The sequence below is a fragment of the Accipiter gentilis genome, chromosome 7 (assembly GCF_929443795.1).
Source record: "Accipiter gentilis chromosome 7, bAccGen1.1, whole genome shotgun sequence".
NCBI classification, from domain to species: Eukaryota; Metazoa; Chordata; class Aves; order Accipitriformes; family Accipitridae; genus Astur; species Astur gentilis.
Genome location: NC_064886.1, coordinates 43,572,192 through 43,586,826, shown reverse-complemented (window position 1 = coordinate 43,586,826; position 14,635 = coordinate 43,572,192). Strand labels below are relative to the sequence as shown.

Sequence of the window (14,635 nt, the reverse complement as noted above, 5' to 3'; positions counted from 1 at the left end):
GGGTACTCCCAAACCTATCTTTCCAGGTAACAGCCTCCCTCTTTTAACACCAGACAGATTTCAAGCTCTTACAGGATCAGAAAGCAGTTGCAGAGATCACAGCTTAACTGGAGGTAGTGTGTGCCCACAGGAACCTGGAGGCTCCCGTGGAGGAAAACAGGACGGGTTTGTATTTCATTTTCACACATTACATTGGTGGTTAAAGTACAGTTCAGTCATTCCAGCCTTGAAAAAGCTCAGTCTAGAGAACAACAACAGTTTGGCTGTATCGAGTTCTCTGCTTTTAGGAGCACAAAGAGGTGAGAATTCAACAAGCTTCTGGAAAGCATGTGGTCCCCGGGGCTGTGTACAGCCTTTATGACCTGAAGACTGTTTATGCCTGCAAATGAAAGCATGGCCCTCCTCAACATGAGTTTTGCAGAGTGCTTCTTGCAGGTCTCATGGAGCTGAGCTCTTCTTGAGCACAAGCAGACCCCAACATGGCTGAGAATATAAGAGGCCCCTCTGCGAGATTCCAGGGTCCAGCTCCAGGTTTGGGGCACACTGAGCGTGCCTGTTTCTGCTCACCAGGACCTCGGCCCTCATGCAGAATCATCTGTTTTTCCAAGCGACACGAGGTCCACCCTCTCCCTTCTCCTGGCCCTCAGGGGGACTTTGCTGGCACCCCGTCCCAAAGGGCCACCCCTCTGCTCTGCCCACAAGTGGTTGCACTGCTGCTCAAGAGTTCAGTGATTTCTGTGGACTGTTTAAAAAAAAAAACCAACTCTAACAGAGGGTCAAAATGCAGCAGACTGGAAGGCCTTTTCCTCTTTACAAATGCTGAAAAGACCCTTCTCAGGATACAGCATGTGTTTTCAGGCCTGTAAACATTTGGTCATCTCACCCCATTTCTTTTTAGGAATGAGAAGACCTTCCTGCCACCTTCCCCACTTTCACGCAGACTCCCGTGCACCTGCTACAACGAGTTAGTTCAGTATCTGAGATGCCAGCTGCCCCCAGAGCCCCTTACCCCGGAGGAAGAGGTCTCTCCCATGTGGTGGTCTTGTTGTTATGGTCTACATAGTAGACCCTACCATTAGGCAGCTCTCGCTGTTCCCACCTGCAAGAAAAAGAAAAAAAAATTATGATGAAACAGTTGATACTTGCTAGCACAGAGACCAAACCCTGGCTGAGGTGGAGCTAACCAAAAAAAAATCTGTCCCCTGCAATGCCACCCAGAGAGACAGCATCCCACTGCAGGGCTCCCCTGCAGTGTCCCCACCGCTCCAGGGCCAGCTGGGGAGAGGACCACCCCTCAGGAGAGGACGTGGAGGAAACCCAAGGCAGACGAGACTGCGCCTGTCCTCTCCTCAAACACAGAGGTGAGCCGAAGGGGCTCAGCTGGAACAAGCAACATGGATCCAGCAGCCTCAGCCCCTGCATCTGCAGGGCAGCAAGAGCTGGAGCGCTGCTACACGTAGGACCAAGAGACTTCACAGGCACCTTTGCCTATTTTAAATCATGCCCGAACAGCCCCCCTAGGAAAACTGTTTGCGTGTGTGCCCAAAAACTCGGACTGCAGCTGTGCAGCCAAGCCTCCCCCACAGAGCAGCGAGCTGTGCATAATTAATAATCACCTTATTACCAAGAACGTCCAGAGAGCTGCATCTGGTGGATTAGCAAGCCTACCTCCTCGCATTGCTTAGCTACAGTGTTCTAACCTTTATTTAAAACAAAGAACGACAGCAGGTCTACATGGCAATTACTTGGCTTGCTAGATCAAGACTATCAGAGAGGTGCTGCAGCAGTCTGCTTTCTGAAAACAGGCATAATTAGGAGCATAAATTCCTAATTTCTTCCAGAAATTAGGAGGGTCAGCATAAGATTTCACACAGGGTCAGTTTTATGTCCTGTGAGTTTTTGATGTAGTTTTTGTTTGGTTTCTCTTAATACATCTTTAAAGGGGAGCCTTTGAGTTTGGGCTGGGGCTGAATTTTCTCCTTGGCCGCCCTCCTGCTCACTGCCGAGAGATACTGCTTAAAAACATCGCGTGGCCACAAGGCACTCGGTTCGGAGGTGGCCCCTAAGGGGTGCCGGTGTGATAGGGAGGCCTGGCTTTACACAACTACACTGCAAACCATTCTTTGGCTTAATTCATTCATGAAAGTGTATGCCCTGGCAAAGGTAAAAGCTCTGTGGAGCACCATGCTTTCTTGTCAGCTTTTATTCTGCAACAGAGAGAGGCAAGCCGGCAGCTGCTGACAGATAAAGTGTTCTCCTGCCACGCTTCTGCTCCCACAGGTCCCCCTCCCAATTCAATCTTCAGTCTCAATTAATCACCACAAAAAGCCCTAGGAAGTTAATATACTAGCTTCTGTTGTGACAGCAAGGGAACAAATCTGGGCTTGCAGAAAGCAAGCAGCCCTTGGGAAGGGGATGCTCTAAGCACTAATGCCCCATTGCCCGGGCTTGTACCATCCCTGCTCACCCTCAAACCTGCCCAGGGGACGATGAAGCCACCAAACGGTGACCTCGGCCACAACCACGCATCTGGTGCAGCCACAGGTCGCGTGCATCACAGCCTCGACACCGCTCTCGAAAGAGGTGGGAAGGCAGAAACGGGGAGAGCTCCAGCCATGTTTCCAAGCCCTGGCAGCGTGCCGTCAGCTGGGGACCCCAACAGTCCAGCAGCCATGCGGGCAGCCTGAAAAACCCCTGCCCTGGGCAGAAGGCAATCTTGCACTCCAAGATAAGAGTTTCAGTTCCCTGAAAGCAGGAGGGAAATGTGAATGGCAGGCTCAGGATTTAGCTGAGAGACTGTCTAACCCAAATCAGAGCTGTTGGCTTCGCTCCTATGGGCTTCTCAAAAGCACTGTGAACTTAATGCATCTGCAGAGACCAGGTAACGTCGACAGATGTTGCTACCAGTCAGCAGTGCCAGATCTTTCTCATCCCTAGAACAGATCTAGGGACACCAGTGGTTATCTCTGATGGAAAGAGTCCAAGGCAGGACCTACTGCACCTGTACACCTTTGGCAGCAAGAGGCTGCCAAGCGTAACACCGCCAAAGGAGTGACCATGTGAGAGGAGAGCCGGCGCTACCCGGTGCTGCTCTGGCATCCAGAAACCTTTGTCTCCCCAGCCCATGGTCAGCCCTTTTCCTTGGTTACCCCTGGGCAGTGCTGGGTGTTGTCAGAGGGGAAACGCCTCAAGTTTCCTGTTCCCTAATGATGAACTCGGTGCTTCATGAGCATAAAAGCAGCAGGACAGCTAAAAAAAGATTGAAATCTCCAAAGAGATAATCAGCATAGCTGGGATTTCTTGAAGACACAAGCATGTCCACCCCATGAGATGGACAGCAGAAGGTCCCCGGGCATCGTCAGGGAGGAGGCAGGGCTGTGGAAGTGCCGCTGGCTGGAGAGCTGCCTACTGCAGGCAGTTTTAGGAAGACCCTTCCTAGACTCGTACTGCAGGCGCTTCGAATTGCCGCCAGCAACCAGATACGGACCTGGCACGAGGCTCAGGTAGAGGAATGCTATTCACAAACAAAACTCCAAGGCACAACTCCACTCACGAGACTTTGCAGGAGTCAGCATCCCACGAAAACCCTTTAAGCACCATCTTTCTGAGGTCAGTTGTACATAATGGCCTCCTTTGGATGGATCTAGAGACCGCAGCACTGCTCGCTTACAGTGAGGACAACCCCAGTTACATGTCCCACCCTTTCTGTCCATGCTGACATGAGGTGCTTCAGAGATGAACAGGACCTCAGCCTTGTGCATGCAGAACCAGAGGTGCCAGCAGTCGTTACTGGAGGGGACAGGTCCTCCAGACTCATTAACAACAGGTTCTCAAATCAATATGGCTCCGAGGACTTGGAATTCCTTTATGACAAGAGGCTCTCAAGCTCCCAGGTACCATTTCTGTGGCTGCAGAGAGCAGAAATCCCACGATGAGGACTCCTCCAGGGCAGAGGGTTTCTGGAGCCCTCAGATACTCCTTTGGGTGCCCTCGTGAACTGCAAAGAGCCACACAGGATTGAGCTACTGATTGATGTCCTCCGTCCCCGTCTCACACCCTATACAAACAGGCGACGAGCTCACATGCTCCTCAGGTCAGCAGCTCCCTGGTGATCCGAAAAGTAAATTTGCTGAGGGCTGCCTCGCCCTACAAACAGCAAATCACCGCCGTTAAACAGCAAGCTGCGATGAGCTGTTATTATTGCTGACACGCAGCAATGGCCTGAGAGACAGGGGCAATGGGGGCAACCCATCCTCGCTCGGACCACCTTGCCCAGCTCTTCACAGGCTTCCCCCGCATCCCATCTGCCGTCCCACGAGGGACACAGCTCAGGGAGACGTGCGACCACGGGCTCTTCCTCTGGGGACCCTAAGTCCCGCCGGTGTTCCTCCCCCGTGCCTGCTGCCACATCACCACCAGCGAGGAAGATCAGCGGTTTCGCCAGCGCTAGACGGTGGGAGCTCTCACCCACACGCACCACTGCTGCAAGCACGCAGCGCGCGACGTGTCGGCCCCCGCTCGCTCCCCTCCGACTGCCCGCAAGGCTTGCAACAGCAGCGGATACAGGGAGCCACGGACGGTGCAAAGTGGCAGTGCTGAGGCAACCCTGCAGTCCAAACAAAACGCCCTCCTTATGTAAGAAACCACAGCCCCATGCCTTCTGCCAGGCAGCATAATGTACCTCTTTGTATGGGCGAGACAGCCCTGTGTATACACACCGCGCTAACGACCATCTGTCCCCCCCGCACAGGATCATCACTGATAGGAACCAGATGCGGGAGCCAGCGGCTCTTGTGCCCTCCCCCCGCTTTTGCTATCGGTCCGCTCGGAAACCCCTACATGAGAACTGGGACCCCATGCCAAAGGCCTCAAGTGCTGCGACCGGCTGCTCCTGTGCCACACACGCTCACCGGCTTCTTCACAAGGAAACGCGCTCTGCCCAAGCCAGGAGGCTGTGAAGGAGGTTCTGGGCACTGTCGGGGCTGGAATTATTCAGAACACCTTCCAGCACCGTCCAGTCCCTAGAACAGACTCCCAGTTGTGCGAGAGATGCCTTTGTGCCTGCCACATCTGGTGCAGATGTTCAGAGACAGCTATCTGAGCAGAATAAATAGCTCTGAATCCCCACATGAACCCAGCCACTCTTGACTCCATCTGCACACAGCCCAGCACGAGCAGGGAGGCTGGGGCTCGGCACACGCAGCTAGGAAAAGCTGCCACCCCTCCAGAGGCTGCAGGGAAACCGAGCGCGAGTGCTCTCCACACTCCCATGGATGAAAGGAGACACTCGGAGGACGAGGCAGGGCTCACGCAGAAAGCGGGACGGACACGATGGCTTTCCAGCTCTTCAGCGCCGGAGCAACTGGCAGGTCTGCAGGAGACGTTGCTCCTGCAAGCAGCAGAACAAGAGCAATCATGGATGGGCTCCACCGCGCGCTCTGCGCAGCCAGCCCCGCAGGAGCTGGGCCAGCGAGGGGCTATCCTGCACCGCTTTCTGCGGAGCACGCTGCTGCCAGAGCTGAAGTGGCCTGGTTTTGTCTGCATCCCTTCTGCCTGAGACATGGCTGCCTCCACCAAACCAGCCAGCCGCATCCCCATCTCCCAAACTGGGCCCCAAACCACTAGTTGAAGCAATACCCTGGTGCGGTGAGCCAGCCAAAAATCAGCTGCCCTAGATCAGGTCTCAAGAGACTCCCAGAAGCTCATTTATACCACCCCAGGGCCACAGTGTTTTCTGCAATCCCTGTTCAGCAAATCCCTGTTAGCCCAGAACTTGGTCTGGCAGCTCTCAGGGCAGAGCTCACACCGTGGAGACCTCAATGGACTCAATTCTCCACTCTCCTTCACCTGGGAAGACCTTGATACTTGGTCTCCACCTGACCGAGCAGGTCAGCCACTACCCAAGCCTGCCCACCATGAGCGTGTAACTTGGACAGCACATGCGAGAGGGTTGCTGCCCTCTTTACCACCTACAGATCCTATGGTCAGGACAGGAAGGGACAGATACACAAGGTGCTAATCAAAGGTGTCTCCAGAGATCCAAATTCCGCAAGCTCAGCCTGGAGGATGGCTCGCTACCCCTTCACTGCTCTCCTCCAGCCGTCTCCCAAAGCACAACAGCTTTATCCTCCTCCCCGCACTGACACGCATGATTTTCTGCTGCGTGAACACCGCAGGGAGAGGCATGAGGAAGACACGAGCCACCCTTCCACCCGGCCGGACCAGGTAAATGCTGGTGTGTCTTAGAAAGCAGCGCTTGCAACCTCCCCAAGCCGCCAGAAACCCTAATCATGAGATACCCGCGGGCTCCTCTCCACCCTGGGAAAGAAACAACAGCCTGTTTCCACCTTGGGCTCGGCAGAGGTGGGGAAAAGGAGACCTTCAGTCTACCTGGTAGGAGCAGAAAGGGGCATAAGCTCTGGCTGGAATAAAGACCTTTTTCAGAGCACTGGACTTTTCCAGCTGCCTGGAAACAGGAAGCGCCCAGGCCGGAGAACAGAAACCCTCACACACCCCGCATAAAGGCACACTGAGCCGTTAACCCTAATTACCTGTGACTGACACACCAGCGAGGCCCTGACCTTCCAGGCATCGCCTCAGCCAAAGGAAAATAAACAGCTCCCTTCATACGAAACACAAGCCATTTTCAACGCCCGCCCCCCCCACCCCCTCCCCCTTTACGGCTTTGCGTTTTCAGTCCAGAGTTAAAGGTGTCTGAAATACAAGGGCAGAACGACGCAGCTGCAGCAGAGAGCGGGACTGAGCCCAGCACCTGCCCACCACCCCCACCGAGAGCCAGCGCGCCCACCGGCACTGCCCAGCCAGCCCCGGCTCTCCCCCCAGCCCCTTTCCCATGTCCCACGGAGGAGGAGGAGGAGGAGGATGCAGAACACCTGCACCAGGGAGAAGAACAGGCACAGCTACGTGAGGGTCCTGCCCACGTCCCCCCAGCAGTGGCCAATACCTCCACAGTGTCTCTGGAGTGCATGTTCATGCCCTCCTGCTCGGTGGGAGCTGCCTGGAAATCCACGCTCACTCTCTCATGTGTTTTCCTCTGAGTGATCCCTTCCGCAGCCCCAGGGGAGCAGAGGACTCTGCTGCTCCCCTGGGCACGGATGCCGAGAGGCTGCTTGCCGCAGAGATGCGATTCCCTGTTTATTACCCCAGAGACCCACGACAGACACAGATGGGACCCCGGCCCAGAGGAGGAATCCACAACAGTCAAGCCCCACCCAGACAGCTCGGAGGAGGAAGGACACACTGTGCCAGACAGGTTGGGGGCACAGGGATCCCTGGCAGGCCCCCCCAGGCCCTCTCTGCTCTGCTGACCACCATCCTTTCCACCAACCCCTGGTGCAGCACAGCCCCCTCCCTCCAACACCCTCTCCTTCCAGCACACAGCACTGCCCCAGTTTGCTCGTGTCCCCCCCCCCATCCTGGTCCTTCCAGGGCCATGCCTCCCTCCCCAAGGGCCACAGGCACTCCACCGTGCTGGCCTTTCTCAGGGGAACGAATGTCTGGAGCAGAAGGCAGAGCTTACCCGGGGGGCAGAGCATCCAGGGCTAGCACCGCTGCCCGGGCCGGCGGGGCACTGGAGCCAGAGGCTGCCTCCTCTGCCTCTCCAGAGCCGGTCAAGGCAGGAAGGGCAGGAGCGACAGAGCTGTCAGCCACGCTCGATGCCGCCGGGGTCGGTACGCTCGCTCCTGCCGCTGGCCTTTCCTCTTCGAGGTCTGTGGCACCCGCTGCGTCTCCATTCACTGGAAAGGCAGAGGGCAGAGACATTAGCATCCAGAAAGGGTAATGGGGGGGGCTAGCTGATCTACCGCACCCGCACAGACCTGAAAACAGAGCACGTGGTGGGTGGCAGCCGCTACCACCCAAGCACAGGGCTCATGGTGCTCCCAGCCTGCAGCAAAGGCAGCACCTCCTTCACCCGACAGTCAGATCCCTCTGGGAATCACTGCCACTGCCTTTGTCCCGAGACAAAAGCAGAGGGTGCTTCGCATTTGTGCTCAGTACCTCTTCTGCCACTTGCAAACATGCTGCATGCCTGATGGGAATTCAGGTACCGAGCAGGAGCTCAGAAACTGCTGGGGCAGCATCCCCCCACAGGCAGAGGGAAGCCCAGGCTCAGCAAGTCAGCTGCACTGGTAAGAGCTAAACATTGCTGGACTTTTGGAAAACGGAAGGGGAAGAGACAGAGCAAAGGAAAATTACAAAGAAAACTGATGAGGAGGAAAAAGCAGACCAAAAAAGTGAAAGGGAATTTGTTTGATGAATATTTATTAGATAGCCAAAAAACCCTGAGACTTGGCAGTCCAGCAGAGGATAACTTTCGCTACAAGACATCCTGGCTTCAGTGGCAAAGCAAAAGCATTAAAAACAAACCAGCCGCAAGTAACAAAGAAGTAAGGGATGCAGACAGAGCTCCACCAGTTAGAGCTGAGAAATGTAGAAAACCATAAGGGAAGTATAACAAGCCCAAGTATTGCCTACAAGCCCAAGTATTTATCAGTATTGTAGGAAAAAAAACTCACAACAGTATAAACCCCCACAGACGGGAGACTGAAGAATTACAGACACTCTGTAGAAGAGGCAGGCTGCTCGGGACACTTTTGCTTTGCAGCTGGAGGGTAGCAGGACAGCATCCTCCGGCACCAGAGGAATCCTGGCACACAGCATCAGCAACTAAAGGAGCCCCTCAGGCAGCATCTACAGGCGATGAAGATTTCCAGGTCAGCAGGCTCACAGCAACTTCCACCAGAGTCCTGCAAGACTCAGCTGAGGAGGTCTCTGACCGCTACTCATTTCTAGCAAGCCCTGGAAAGGGCGGTTTTAGAAGCCTCAACCATGCTGTGCCAATCTTCAAAGGGAACCTGCAGAATGACCCAGGTAACTGCACTGTGATCGGTTTGATCTCAGTCCTGGACAAAGCAGGGGAAAAGCTGATCCAAAGTTCACCTGATAAGGAAGGGCTCCAGGGGCAACACAGCTAGGGCTAAGCAATGTGGCTGTGGAGGAAATACACCATGAAATAATCTCCTTTTATTGCCAGATGAAATTACAGCTGTGAGTGACAAATGCAATGGGGATGTTCTTGCAACAGTCTGCTCAAAAAACATGATAATGTCACCAAAATGTACTAAACTGAGGAGGCAGAGGATGGTTTCTAGAGGCATTCCACAGAACACAAGACAGGGTGTCCAGCGCTAATCCCAGACACCCAAAACACTCATCTCCCCATCCTCTAGCATAAAAATCATCGCCAACAGGACTTGCGGAAGACACAGAGGTTGATGAGTGGTAAACAGCGATGAGGACAGCACAGTCATAAAGCCGCTGGCGAGGCTGGGGCCGGGCCAATAAAACATGTTTTAAACAAACGAAAACCAAGGAGCCAAGTTGTACTCGGGAACAAAAACTCTGTCCGCAGCCTGAGGGAGTGTCCCCCACACAGCGAGGACACTGGGAAGGGCTGGGTGGGCACAGGGGACACCGTACAGCATTTGCTTCTGGTACAACACTGCACCAAACGGGGCAGAGACGAGCCACAGCCCCGGAGAGGGGAGCACAGACCATGAGCGACAGCCAAAAGGCAGCATTTCATGTCTGTCTTCTGCTCCCCCACCTCCCTCCCAAAATGGGTTTTGGCAAAATTGAAATTGCATTGCTGCAGGTTTTTTCCAATGAAACAGGGGAAAAAAAATAAAATTAAAAAAATCTTCCTTTTGAGTTGAACAAAACATTTCCTTCTACCCAAAACAAAGTACTCTGCTGCTTCTTCCAGGTCTCTGACAAAAGCATAAGAAAGGACAACGCTGCCTGCAAAACAGTGCAGGGGGGCGGGAGATGCTGCACTGCTCAGGTGGCTCCATAAGAGCCAGAGAAGGAAAACAGATAAACCGCTTGTGGCTTTGTAGTCACGCACTCAGCAGGTCCCGGTCCCTGCTCTACAAGGTATGTATGGCTTTGTGGACAAACCCAAGAAAAGATGAGAGAAACCTTTCTAAAAAACGTAAGAATCAGCCCCCTTTTGAGAGGTGGGTTTGTGCCTTCTCTCAACATACTCAACATGACGGCTGCCCTCACCACTTCAATGGGCAAAGAGCTCAAAACATTTTCACTGGACACTGATGGGCAAATTCAGCTGAATGCTCCCAACCCCTGGATGCAGTATTTTTTGTCAGGGAGACACCAGAGAGGAGCCACAGCAATTATTCACAACAGACAGAACAGATCCTACCAGTGTGCTCTGCAGAGCTGCCCAACTTATCAAAATTAAAATCGATAAAAATCAATCAATTCACAGGGAGGAAACTCCCAGGCACTACAAGATCCGTTACCTTAGCAGAAATTCATTTTCTCCCACAAGATGCAGCCCTGAGCTCTGTCCCCCAACCCTCCCGCAAGTGGTGGTTCACCTGTGCCATTGGCTGTGCCGTTGGCCATGCCGGCGTGCTGCGCGCTCTTGGCCTGCTGCCGGTGCCGGCTCCTAGTGCTGGGACTTTGTTCTCCGCTCCCCGTGTTTTGCCTGGCCGCTCCAGCCGCATGTCGATGCGTCCTGCAAGGGAAAGAAACACAGGAGGGTGAGACGCACCGCTGGCCTTGCAAAGAAAACCCCGCTCCTGCCTTTTTGCCTCGGTCTCCTGCGGCTTCTCCCCCAGCACGGCCGTCGGTCTTCCCCTGGGAACAGCTGGGATGCAATCACGTGCCTCCGCTCCTCTGGCAGCGCCCCGAACTTCGAGCTGCTTACTCAGACCTGCCAGCCTGCCCACGGGTCCTGGCACCCATCTGCCGGTGGCAGAGTCCCTCAGAGGAGTAACCTGGGTGACAGTGACCTTGCTTTTGTTTGCAGGTGCTCACCCCAGCTGCCGAGGGATGGCCCCGGGCGCTCACGGCCAGAAACCTGCTTGCGGCACCGAGCCTTCATGGCCGCTGGCAGTTTTCTCCTTCCACCCCTTGCAATAAAGCTCACGGGAGAGATCCCACGCCAGCACCGGCTCCTGCACTGCGGTGGGAACCCTCACTGGTGCCTCCCGCCTGGTGACAAGCCTTGCACAAAACCAGGTGAGGAAGGTGCAAGTGTTCACTGCTGCCGCGATGGCCGCAGCGTCTGGCAAAGGAGGGAACAGCAGGGAAAGATGGGAGCTTAAATCACAGCACAGGTTGTGACCCGCTCGGACGTGGCCGCTCCATCTCTTGGGGGGGGTCTTCTCTTTGAGCCAAGCTGGAGCTCCGGGCCACCGGGTCCCCGTGGCCAGGGCAGCCCGAGCTCCATGGGCAGAGTGCCTGCAGCACCCCCCAAGCAAACTCTCCCCCTCCAGCCGCCCTGGGCCCCCGAAGCAGCGCGAAGGCATTCAAGAACAGGCTGGGTTTTCACATTGATTAAGAAGCCTGGTTGTTACCGCAAGTGGGGAGGAGGACGGGGCAGGGTGGGAGGGGGGATGCTGCCTTCCCACGTCTGGGGGCTGGGGGAGCAGAGGCAGCGCCCGGCCACCTCCACTCAGGATCGCAGCCAGGGGCAAGGACCACAGAGGGCAAGGACCGCAGGGATTAGGAAGTTGGTTTGCCCCAGCCAAGTTCTCCCCTTAAAAGGGCAAAACCCGCAAATTGTCCCCACGTCTCAGGGCTGGGAGGGGACAGCAGCTTGGCAGCGGCAGGACTCGGCGTCAGTCGTGCCACCCTCACCAGCTCCAGCAAGCCCTCGGTTCCTCCCACTCGCTCCGAAGCCACTCTCCTTGGGGAACGGCTCACGGCAGCGGGCAGAGGAAAGGCTGGGATCGGGAGGAGACATGGGGAAGCCAGAGATGGTTGTTGAAAATAGATCAGATAAGGCCCACGGGCAGAGCAGCCCGTGAGCAGGAGGTGCCAAGGCCGCTTCAACCAGCCACGGACCTTCCCGGGAGGGCAGCCCTACACGGGGGCTCCTCAGACCTCAAACTCACCCCACAAACCCCAGCTATGGCCAGGACACTGCTGTGTGCTGGGGATTTGCTTTGGCCACCAGCACTGGGGGACTGGGAGCAGCTGCAGAATGGGGTCCTCTTCCCCCGGTCAGGAGGTGAAGGTTGCCCCTTGCTGCCCATCCATGGGGCTCAGGGTGGGGGGTGGGGGGAGGCACATTGGTACCATGTGCCTCCCAAAAGTTGTCTGGGACCCACCTCCCCACAACACAGCCCCTGGCGAGGAGCAGGCAGGTGGCAACACTGGCAGGAGCCAGTCCCACCAGGAATGGCCCCCGAGGCACGGGACGGATCTGGTCCCTGCCCTTCTCAGCACAGATGAACTCAGAGCTGCCCAGAGAGTTTTTAGAAACCAAAACAGGATGTTTCCAGGCTGCCAGCCGGCCACACAGGGTTACCAGGCCTGAATTAGCCGGCCCGCCGCCCAGCCCAACCCTCCTACGAGTGCTCCCATCTGGGCATTGTCTTTTAATAGACGCGTGGAAACAAACCGAGCAAGGCCACGTGAGAGTGGCGGGGCTGGGAATGTGCTCCTAAAATAGGAGCGGGGAGAAAACAAGGCAGAGCGCGGATGGGAACAGCCTCTGGTGGCCACACCGGTGGGACGGAGCAGGGTGTGCGGAGGGCAGCCCACCTCCCAGGTGGTTGAGAAGACCCTTGCTGTCCCCCATCGACTGGGGACCTTGGGCAGCTGCCCCATCACCCCTCCTGGTCCAGAGGGAGCAGATGATGCCAAAGAGGAAAGTGGCATCAGTCAGGGTGACGTCGACCTTTCAGGTCCCCCCTCTTCTGCCTGGGCAGAGCCCCCACGCCACGGTGCCTGACGTGGGCTCCAAGCATGAAACCCAGGAACGGCCGCCTCCTCCCACCGTGGTGGCCAGAAGGTCCTGGCATGAGATGCCAGCAGAGCTGTCAGCACCAGTCTCGGTTTCACTCCGCGCACCAGATCACGAACTGGGACCGCAGAGGAGGGAGGGCAGAGCATGCAGCTGGGAGCCAGTGCTGGCTGCAGGGGGTCAGGGCACGGCCATTGGGAAACACAACCGGGAGAGCCCCGGCACCACACGGGCAGCAAGGGGCTCAGCTCACAAAACACGGAGCTGAGAAATTCCCCCTGCCCCTGCAAAGCGGGGAGGAGGCAGCCACGTCCCCCAGCACCCAGCCCTCACTCCCGCAGTGCCAAGAACCGAGATGGCACCCATGTACCACCACCATGGAGCTGGGGCAGGAGGAACACCCCCTTGCCCCATGGTAGTGGGAAGAGGTGCCTAGCTCCAAAACCCCGAACCTGGCTCCAAAACCCCAAACCCAGTTTATTCCTGTTACCCGCCCCCTTCCAACCGACCCAAGACCCATCTCACGGCTTGTTCTCCAAGGCCCTGAGCAGCCCCCCAGCCCCTCTGCCGTAGCCAGCAGCATTCCTACCACGCAGCATGGCCTGCCTCTCCCCTGCCCGTGCCAAGGCTGCAACTGGTGATTCCAGCTCCCCCGGCCTTTCGCTGCTGTTGTGCCACACCAGAAGCCACACGCCTGGGGACATCCCACAGCCACACATGTGGCTTAGTAGAGCGAGGGGTCTCAGAAGGGAAATACTTTGCCTGAGAGACACGGAGGAGTGTCTCCCACCTGCCCTTAGGGATGCTCATGCCCATCGCTAGCTGAGCAGTGACTTTTGGACATCACACAAGCAGGGAAAGAGAAGCACGCTGCACTGAAGAATTCACTTGACTTTGCACGAGCTCTTGACAGTTGACAGCAGTTTCTCATGGTTGTGCCTAGATCCCAATACCCAACGTGGTTCATCAGCTGGAGCCTCTCCATAGGGTGAAGAGCAAACCAGGCTACTTTATTCCCTGCTGTCAGAAGAGGCCCCTTTGGCCACCACAAGACAAATGAGGATTGTGGCAACTCTCTCGGCACCCACAGCATCAGCTCTCAGCCCGGGACCTCTGGGCTCTGTTTTCCCTCCACACAGAGGGCTGTGGAATTTCACACCCCGTCACCAAGATTAGCAGCAAATCCCAAGATGACATTTGTTCAGGAGAAGAAAGAGAAGCCCTGACCAAGCAGTTTCCCTTGAGGGGACAGTGTAGAAATAGCCGAGGAGCAAAGAATGACCCTTTTCTTTCCATCCTGCCTGTGAGCGAGTTTGCCAGCATCCATCACCAAGCCCAGGAAAATAAACACAGCTCTGCATATAAACAGAGCAAACATCAAACAGCATTCCCATGTGCAAAGGACCCGTACTCCACTCCGGAGAAGGCAGCTGCCTCCCTGGTGGGTACATACAGCAACACTCTGCCCCATGTAGCAGTACTACATCAAACTGTGGAGTCATGTGCAGAACAACCCTAAATTCAAGTGAGCGTAGGATGAATTGAACACTAGGCTGGGACTTTTCCCATACCAGAGAAGCCATGGGATTTTTAATGATGGCAAGCACACCTGGAAGGTCTGTGAAGGACCCCGTAGAAGTACTGGCAAGACCTCACCACACTTCTCTCAGATTGAGGTTGAGAGGACACCAAAAGGAGTAAGTACTTTCAGGCAATCAGAGAGCAGTCAGGAATCAGAAGTAAGCAGTCACCACGTTGAGCCTCCCAAATCAAAACTTCCTTTGTGGGCTTTCTAGCACCTACTGATAGGTGCTAAGCGGCTGCAAAGTCCAGCTC

At 55.7% G+C, this 14,635-nt stretch overlaps 1 protein-coding gene across 3 annotated transcripts in view; it reads right to left on the bottom strand.

Moving 5' to 3' along the window:
- The window catches only part of WWP2 (WW domain containing E3 ubiquitin protein ligase 2), a 43,851-nt gene that overhangs the window by 15,014 nt on the left and 14,202 nt on the right, over positions 1-14,635 (bottom strand). For all 3 annotated transcript variants that reach the window (XM_049806827.1, XM_049806826.1, XM_049806828.1), the window contains exons 7-9: positions 10,422-10,561; positions 7,541-7,757; positions 1,010-1,099 (exon numbers count right to left, since the gene is read on the bottom strand). In XM_049806827.1, the coding sequence (XP_049662784.1) occupies positions 1,010-1,099; positions 7,541-7,757; positions 10,422-10,561 (447 nt within the window). The remainder of the gene's footprint in view (positions 1-1,009; positions 1,100-7,540; positions 7,758-10,421; positions 10,562-14,635) is intronic.